The sequence below is a fragment of the Ochotona curzoniae genome, unplaced genomic scaffold, assembly GCF_017591425.1.
Source record: "Ochotona curzoniae isolate NIBS_2020 unplaced genomic scaffold, NIBS_Ocur_1.0 patch423, whole genome shotgun sequence".
Taxonomy (NCBI): domain Eukaryota; kingdom Metazoa; phylum Chordata; class Mammalia; order Lagomorpha; family Ochotonidae; genus Ochotona; species Ochotona curzoniae.
This window is the reverse complement of record NW_024466999.1, coordinates 448,881-457,702: the sequence shown is the minus strand read 5'-3', so window position 1 is coordinate 457,702 and position 8,822 is coordinate 448,881. Positions and strand designations below refer to the sequence as shown.

The window sequence follows — 8,822 nt, the reverse complement described above, 5'->3', positions numbered from 1 at the left end:
GGGTGGAGGGGCTGGCCTGCTGGTCCTGACAGGCCTGGGTCAGCTTCCACCATGCAGCCCGGAGACCAGCCTCATTCAGTGAGTGCCTGAGCCAGGAAACCTGGAGGAAGATGGGGTTGCGCTGGAGGACCCCTCACTCTCACCCTGCGCGAAGATTCCCCTTGGGTTTCCAGTTGCTTGAGGCTGGTCGGGTTTAGGGAGTCCCTCCCTCATATGCACTTTTTCTCCTTGGGGTCAGCTCCTTGTTCCCAACCCCTCCTTCCCATATACGGCAGAGTACACTCACCCTAGGGATCTCAGGGGTCCCCCTCCGGGCTGTAAGCTGGAAGAGGGCACGGCCTGGTGGCTGTGCACCCCAGAAAGGCCGAGACACCGAGGGTAGGGCGCGCCAAGCCACTGAGGGATTCCGGGGGGCAGGGCAGGGTGGAGCGAGCCGCGTGACCCGCGAGAGGAGGAGAGTAGCGGGGCGGCTTCCTTACCCATCCATCGGGCCGCCCGGGAGGTCCGTTCGCCTCGGTGGGCAGCTGTGAGGTGCCCTGCAGCTCCTTACTCCCGCCCGTAGGGGGCGGGGCGTCGTCCTCTGCATCTTGGCCTTAACTGCCCTGCGGCCGGGAGGCGGCGCCCGAGGACGCCGTCGAGGCTGCCGTCGGTTCACTTGAGGGTTCGTTCAGTAGTGCTGCCACTGGAGCCTCTCGGTTTCCTGTGGCACGGCCCCGGGAAGGAGGGTGGTGAGTACAGCCTGCGGGAGAGGGAAGGCATGCTCCGGAGCCACCAAGGAGCCAAGGCCAGGCTGTGCCGACCGAGGCAGAGGGCAGCTGCAGCCTGCGCCTCCCGCGTGCGTCCACGATGCGACCGTGCGTCGGTGGGCGGCACCCACCCACAGAGGCTCACGGGAGCGCGACGCAGGCGTGGGCAGGAAGGGAAAGGCGTGACGTGCTTTTTCCTTCCCAGGTCCGCGTCTCGGGGCGACCGGTGGTCTGGCCTGACGTCTAACCACCTTCTACGGCCTCGTACTCGACCCTCATCCGGCATCCCGGCTTCTGGGTGAGCTGAGGCCTCCACACAGAGCTTCAGCCCTGCCCCACCGGCTGCCCTGAGCCGACCCACCTTAGCGGGGTGATGGAGGGGTCGGTGCAGGATGGAAGTGAGTCCCCAGATGCCCAGGGTCATGCCACTGACTGGAGGTTTGCTGTGTGCAGTTTTGGGGAAGCCTGGGAGGAGGAGGAACCACCTGCTCTCCAGATGCAGGTTCCAGACCCCATTCCTCCAAGAACCATGGTGGAGGCGGCCCTGGACTCAGGGCTTCAGTTACCCCCAGAACAAACAGTGTCTGCTTCAGGCCACTCAGAAGAGCCGGCTCCCTCGGGCGTGGAGAGCCTGTTACTCCCCATGTCATCCATGCTCAGCCTGGCACAGGGTGAGGGTGCCAGCCCCGAGAGTGGCTGGACAGGGAACTCAGGCCAGGTCAGGGTAGTGCCAGCTGGCCTGGGCCCTGGGGTATTGGACGGTGCTTCTGTGGACCTTGGCGACCCTTCGGTAGAGACCTCACCAAAGCTGCTGGAGGCAGGTAAGGGAGGTGGGGCCCAAGGAAAGGGAGTGGGGATGCTCTGGAGGGGGGGTGTGGAGACCCTGGAGGTGCTGTCTGTCCCTACTCAGCCGAAGAGGGTCCGAGAAGGGGGTCTTTGGGCAGGTGGGGAAGTAATGACGCAGTCATTTCCTTTTCGAAGATTCCAGTGACTCCGGTCCTGCTAAGCTTCCTGATGGCCTCCTGGCCCAAGACCTGACCCAGGAGCTGTTGGCCAGTGGCATGGCAGCCTTGCCAGGTAGTCAGGCGGGCCTGGAGGGGGTGGGAGTGAGGTACCCCAGCTGGGCAAAAGTTGACTTCCTAATCCCCACAGGGACCCGGGATGTAGAAGGCCGAGCTGTGCTGCTTCTCAGTGCCCACACCCCCACCTGGAGTCACCCCCAGTGCAGCAGCCACGAACTCACCCGCCTCCTGCTCTACTTGCAGAGCATCCCTAGGTTTAAGGGGTGTTGGTGGTTGAGGGACTGAGCCCCACTTTGGAGCTGTCAGGATCTGAGAATCAAATCCCTATCCCTTTTAGACCCCATGTGCAGGCCTTGGGTCTGACGGTGCTAATCGATGCTCGGATGTGTTCCCCAAGTTCTTCCCTCTTCTGGGGACTCAGCCAGCTACAGGTAAGTGTGGGACTGTGGCCCCAGCCCTTCACCCTACCCCTGCCCCGTTCCACGTGTGTGGAGTTGCATGGGTGCAGGGCTGAGCTGATGATTGCAATTGCTTTCAGGATACAATCCCAGGGTCCGTGTATCGTGTACTGCTAGTAGGAAAGATGCCAGAGGAGGCGCCATCAGAGCTGCGGGTACTGACCGAATGTGCTGGGGGGATGGAGGTGGAATACCCCACCACACAGGTCCCGGTCATCTTGCTGCCTTCTCCACAGCTGGTGCAGGTGCCCTCCCGCCAGAGCCTGCTGACGCACTTCCCCTCTGCAGGGCTTCCCATTGCAATGGGAGGGTGCCTGCCGTATTCCCACCAGGCCTGGGTGGATTTCCGGATGGTCAGTGCACCGGGGCAGGGTGAGGGGAAGGGAAGGGATGCAGTGACTTCTATCGGAGCGTGTTCTGGGCTGGCTCCAGTGAGCATGTGGCTGGCAGGGACCCGGGAGGACTGCCAGCAACACATGCACTGCTCTGGTCATATCTGCTTCTGCCCACAGCGCCTGGAAGCCCTAGTGCAGAGCTGCCAGGGGGTATGTGCCACACTGCAGAGAGCCATCGAGAGCGTGAAGGCTGTGCCCCAGCCTGTGGAGTCTGGGGTGAGTGTCCCCTGTCAGCACCTTTCTTCCAGAATGCTCCCTGTTTTGCCCTTTCTCTGCCTTGTCCACCCAACTATCTGTTGTCCTGCATCCTAGGAAGCTGATGGCCTGCTGCAGCAAATGAGGGTCTTGATGCAGCAGGTGCTAGACTCACCACAGCTGGCCTGGCTGCAATGCCAGGGGGCTGTGGAGCTGGCATGGCTGAAGCACGAGGGCCCAGGCGTGACCCTGAGCCCAGACTACAGGTAGGCAGCCACCATTTCCCATGCCAAGGACTTGAGCTGCTGGCCAGATTCGGTCAGGATTCAGGGTCTCAGGACAGGGTGGCGTGTGGAGTGGAGCAAGAGGACTGGTAGGGCACAGAGGAAGACCATGTACCACTGTGCACCAGGCCAGCTATGGACAAGGCTGAGGAGCTCTATGGCTGTGTGGACAGACTGCTGCACCAGCTGACCCTTCAGAGCAACCAGCGAATACAGACCCTGGAGTTGATACAGACATTGGAGGCCCAGGAGGGCAGGCTGCACCAGGTAGGCCCTGTTTCCTTTCTCAGGCCTGATCCCCTGACGCCCCTACCAAAGCTCTCTTCAACTTTTCCTGCTTGTGTCCCACCAGATTGAAGTATGGCTACAGCAAGTGGGCTGGCCAGCCCTGGAGGAGCCCAGGGAGCCCTCACTGGACATGCTGCTGCAGGCCCAAGGCCCTTTTCAGGAGCTGGACCAAGTGGCTCAAGTAAGTTTGGTTGCTTGTTTATGCTGCAGGTGTTGGGGGTCCCTTGGGCCAGGCACTAGGAAGTCAGGAGTGAGTGAAAACAGATGGAAACCTTGTGCTTCTTGGAAAGCTGAGGATTTTGAGTTCTAATCAAAGGGTCACAGTTATGAATGTATTTGCAGACCAAGGTAGGAGTCCTGGCAAGAAGCAGGGCAGGATTGAAGGCCTGTCAGCCAAGGTGGTGGTGATTCTTGTTTTTTGAGTTACATTTGAACTGAGAGCTGAAGGACAAGTTGGTGTCAGTCAGGCTGAAGAGGGTTGGAGATGGGGTTTCAACATCCCAGCCTGGGGAAACAGCAGGCTCACAGATCCTGTGGCAGGGTTAGGAGCCGCAAAGCCAGTGAAGTTGAACTGCAGAGCAGAGGAGTGAGAGTGGGATAAGGTGAGGAGTGGAGGCTGGAAGAATGGGCGGGCCAAGTCCCTAGGCCCTGGAGTGTAATCAGAGCTGCAGTGTAGCATCTTACCCTCAGGCTGATGAACACCTGCATACAGAACCATGGGACACAGAGAGCTGGCTGTGCCTTCCTCTGTGGCAAGGGAGACAGAGGGGAGGGGGGCAGGCAGTTAATTTCGCAGGGAAGATCCTGATAAGCCAGTGACATCCTATGTTGGAGTTATCTGGGTTTGACGACCTGGCTTCAGCTCTTACTCCAGAGCTCTGGTGATTCAGATTCTCGGAGCCAGCGCCCAGGTGATGGCTCCAGGAACCCGAGTCCTGCCAGCCACACAGGAGGTCTGGATTGGATTTCTGCCTTGGGCCCTTGACTGCTGCAGACATTTAGGGAGTGAACCAGTGGACGGGATGCCCATACCTCCCTCTGCCTTTTGAAAAAGAAAATTAAAAATTCAGAAAGAGTTGATGGGGGGTGTTGTCAGAATGAGTGGGTGCTGTTCCCTGAGGACTGACAACTGAGACCTCTCAGGGGTATGGGTATTTGTGAGTCCAGTTATGGGTGTGCTTTTGGGTGTCCTAAAGATCAGGAGGGGTCTGGCTAGTCATTCAGTGGCTGTAGGTGTGTGGGTGACACAGGGTAGTCACACAGGAGAGAAGCACATGATTTTCAGGAATCCCAGTGTTAAATGGCCCCAGGGGAGAAGGGGAGCTGGAGGAAGGGCTGCCAAAGGAGAGGGGGAGTCGGGAGGAGGCGGGGAGCCCTGGGGTAAGGCGGAGTGCTATTGAGATGCACTCAAGAGCCAGGGGGAGTGGGTGGAGAGAAGGCACCACCACAAGAGTCCTGACGGCTGATGGGCAGGTGTCAGTGAGCTGCATGTGTGTTCAGGGCTGGGTTACAGTGTGGGGGTAGCTGAGCCCACTCTGTCTCTCCAGGAGCAGGTCAGGCAAGGGGAGAAGTTCTTGCAGCTGCTGGCTGGCTGTGAGGCGGGCAACCTGGGTCCTCTAGGGGCACGCTTTCTGGCCCTGCGGGCCCAGCTGAGTGAATTCTCACAGGCTCTGGCCCAGCGGCGCCAGCGGCTGGCAGATGCCGAGAGGCTGTTTCAGTTCCTCAAGCAGGTGAGTGCACAGCCCTGTTCCACTGTATGGTCAGCAAGGCTACATGGGTGCTGTTCAGCTCTTCTTTGTGTCTTTAGTCTCACCCCACAATCCAGTCCCTTGGATATGACCTGGGGATGGGCAGTGGTGGGCAGAATAGCAGAAGGCTCAGCGACCTTGGGCTCAGCTTCTAATGTCTGTCTGGCCTTGGCCCTGCAGGCCTCGACGTGGGCTGAGGAGGGACAGCAGGTGCTGGCTGAGCTGGAGCAGGAGCACCCAGGGGTCGTGTTACAGCGGCTGCAACAGCACTGGACCAAGCACCCTGACTTGCCTCCTGCCCACTTCCGAAAGATGTGGGCCCTGGCCACAGGGCTGGGTTCAGAGGGCATTCGCCAGGAGTGCCGTGGGGCCTGGACACGCTGCCAGGACACATGGCTGGGCCTGGACCAGAAGCTAGAGGCTGCGCTGAAGTCAGCACCCATGGACAGCACAGCTAGCTTGGGTGCCAGCCGGCTCTCCACTGTACCTGCCGTCCCTCCCCTGAGGAAAGCCTACAGCTTTGACCAGAATTTGGGGAAACGGTTCAGTGAGCCTGGCCACTACTGCCCCCGTGTGGCCATTGTCCCTGCCTGCCGGAGGACAGAGGCTGAAGGAGGTGGCCAGCCCAAGTCATCCACATTGCCTCTACCAGGCCCTGGCTGTGACCACCCCAGGAACCCTAACAGGTACAGCCAGTGGGCAGGGCAGGGAGGGTAGTGGCAAGTCAGTGTCCTGGGTCCTGATTCCACCTGTCTGGCAGGCTACAGATGGTGCTGGCAGAGATGGTGGCCACGGAGCAGGAGTATGTCCGGGCTCTTGACTACACCATGGAGAACTACTTCCCGGAGTTGGACCGCCCTGATGTGCCCCAGGGCCTGCGTGGTCAGCGTGCCCACCTCTTTGGCAACTTGGAGAAGCTTCGGGACTTCCACTGCCATTTCTTCCTGCGCGAGCTAGAAGCATGCACACGGCACCCACCCCGCGTGGCCTACGCCTTCCTGCGCCACGTAAGCCCTGCCTGCTCCAGAGAGCTCAGAGTCAGGAGGAAAAGCAACAGGAGATGCTGTGGGCTCCTGGCGGAGCAGAGGTGTCCGCTAGCTAGAGAGAGCAAGCAGGTGGAGCAGAGCAACCTGTGTCTGCACTGGGGCAGGGGCAGGGGCAAGGGCAGGGAGGGCTCTATCCATGGTGAGCCTGACCGAGTACAGTGAACAAGTGAAGGGGGCTCTGAGCTGCGTGAAACCAGAGGAAGGTTCTTGGGGCTATGGGAGCAGCAGCTGAATGCAAGGCTCTGTCTAAGGGGCGGGAGTCTGCCCCAGGGGCCAGATCACACCTCCTTCCAAGCAGAGCAGTTTGGATGTGGGGAGGAGGTGTTCTGGGAGCCATTTGTGGTTAGCACTTTCTTTGGCCCTTTAAAGCAGAGAGATGTCTGGCCCAGGGGACAGCCTTTGGGAGCGTCTAACCCCCTACACCTGGGCTGAGCTGTGTGTCCTCACAGAGGGTGCAGTTTGGGATGTATGCACTCTACAGCAAGAATAAACCTCGCTCAGACGCCCTGATGACCAGCTATGGCCATGCCTTCTTCAAGGTAGGTGAGCTTGAAATGGCAGGAGGGTTGGGGCAGGGGAATACCTGAAGCCACCCAGTGGTTTCCCACCCCTTCCCCAGGACAAGCAGCAAGCACTGGGGGACCACCTGGACTTGGCCTCCTATCTACTGAAGCCCATCCAGCGCATGACCAAGTACGCGCTGCTGCTGCAGGAGCTGGCACGGGCCTGTGGGGGACCTCTGCAGGAGCTCAGTGCCCTGCGAGCAGCTCAGAGCCTTATACACTTCCAGCTGCGTCATGGCAACGACCTGCTGGCCATGGATGCCATCCAGGGCTGCGACGTGAGCCATTCCAGCTTGTGGTGGGTGGGTGCCATGCAGGTGGGAGAAGAGGCTGAAGGGGCAGGGCACCCATCAGGCCCCAACTTTGCAGGTTAACCTCAAAGAGCAGGGGCAGCTAGTGCGTCAGGATGAGTTCATGGTGCGTGCTGGGCGCCACAAGTCCCTGCGTCGTGTCTTCCTCTTTGAGGAGCTGCTGCTGTTCAGCAAGCCTCGCCGGGGGCCTGCAGGTGTTGACACATTTACGTACAAGCGCTCCTTCAAGGTACTCATGCCGGGTCCTGGCTCCTGCCCCTTGCCCTGGCTGTCCCCTTATTCTCCATGCGCTTCACCATGTACCTCTCCCTTGGCTACATAGATGGCTGACCTTGGCCTCACTGAGTGCTGTGGCAATCACAACCTGCGCTTTGAGATCTGGTTCCGCCGGCGCAAGGCCAGGGACACCTTTGTGCTTCAGGCCTCCGACCTGGCCACCAAGAAGGCCTGGACAGCTGACATCTCACGCCTGCTCTGGAGACAGGCCGTCCACAATAAGGGTGGGTCCATACCCTGTACTCTTCATACCCCTTGTCTGCACAGCTCACACGGAAGGCCCCAGTTCCTGGAGACACACAGGGAGTTAGGAGGAGGCCCAGGAACAATAGCCAGTGCCGGAGCAAGAGTGCCACACGGTCATGGGCTGTCACTTTCTCTGACTTTGGATGCAGGGTTAACCTCTTTGAGCATCAGAGGTCCTATCTCTAAAAGGAAGTTCTACCTCCTCCTGACTACGAGGAGAGAGGCCAGCACCAGCGAAGCCCAAGTGGCTTGTCTGCTGGGTTTGGGTGGACAGGGTGAACTTAAGGGAGTAGGAGTTAGATGGGCCTGAGGGACATGCTGCTGTTCAGAGGGGCCCCACTGATGCCTTCTCTCATCCAGAGGTGCGCATGGCTGAGATGCTGTCCATGGGTGTGGGGAACAAGGCCTTGCGGGATATCGCCCCCAGTGAGGAAGCCATCAGCAACCGCAGCATCAACTATGTCCTCAAGTGCCGAGGTAGCAGGCAGGGGGCGGGAATGATTGGCTGTGGGAGGCCATGGGTGTCTCTCCTTGGGACTGCAGGCCCAGTGACCCTCTCTCTCCTACAGAAGTTCGCTCTCGTGCCTCCATTGCTGTAGCCCCGTTTGATGACGACAGCCCCTATATGGGGGCCTCGAGCACCCTACCCGGAGATCCTGCCTCCTGTTCTGTCCTGGGGCCCCTCAACCTGCACCTGTATAGAGACCCAGCTCTTCAGAGCCCCCACTGGCCCCTGTATCCCCCAAACTTCCCAGAGGAAGCACTGCTGGAAGCTGAAGCGGAGCTGGGCAGCCAGCCCTCCCTGAGTATGTCTGGGCTTGGCCAAAGGCAGGGGCATGGTGTAGGGGCTGGATCCTCCCCAACAGCTCACCTAGTCTTTTCCTCAGCTCCTGAGGACTCGGAGGTCTCCTCACAGTGCCCATCAGCCAGTGACTCCAGTGGCTCCGATAGCAGCTGTGTGTCAGGGCAGACCCTGGGCAGGGGTCTTGAGGACTTATCCTGTGTGAGTGCCACTTTGCCCTAACCCTACCATCCCCTCACCAGCACTGTGGGGGTCTATGACTGTCTCCTTGGAATGAAACTGGGGGTGGGTAGACTACAGCCATTCCCCCAAGACTCCCTTGGGCCCACAGCCAGGGAAACACATTCACAGCTGGCCTGGCACCACAGGTGTGAGCCTGGGCTCGAAGATGAGCAATGGATCCAGCAGTCTGTACCTCCATGGATGCCCCCCCGGATCCACT

General features: G+C 59.8%; 1 protein-coding gene across 1 annotated transcript; it reads left to right on the top strand.

Moving 5' to 3' along the window:
- Positions 1-1,119: 1,119 nt before the first annotated feature.
- Positions 1,120-8,602, top strand: LOC121167735 (puratrophin-1-like). Its single transcript, XM_040997313.1, has 20 exons — positions 1,120-1,567; positions 1,728-1,823; positions 1,899-2,022; positions 2,106-2,199; positions 2,307-2,381; positions 2,463-2,579; positions 2,739-2,837; positions 2,934-3,082; positions 3,229-3,367; positions 3,453-3,569; positions 4,936-5,118; positions 5,317-5,822; positions 5,897-6,143; positions 6,632-6,721; positions 6,802-7,023; positions 7,115-7,285; positions 7,379-7,556; positions 7,939-8,055; positions 8,148-8,384; positions 8,466-8,602. The coding sequence occupies exons 1-20, from the start codon at positions 1,120-1,122 to the stop codon at positions 8,600-8,602; spliced, it is 3,546 nt and encodes a 1,181-aa protein (XP_040853247.1).
- Positions 8,603-8,822: the final 220 nt, after the last annotated feature.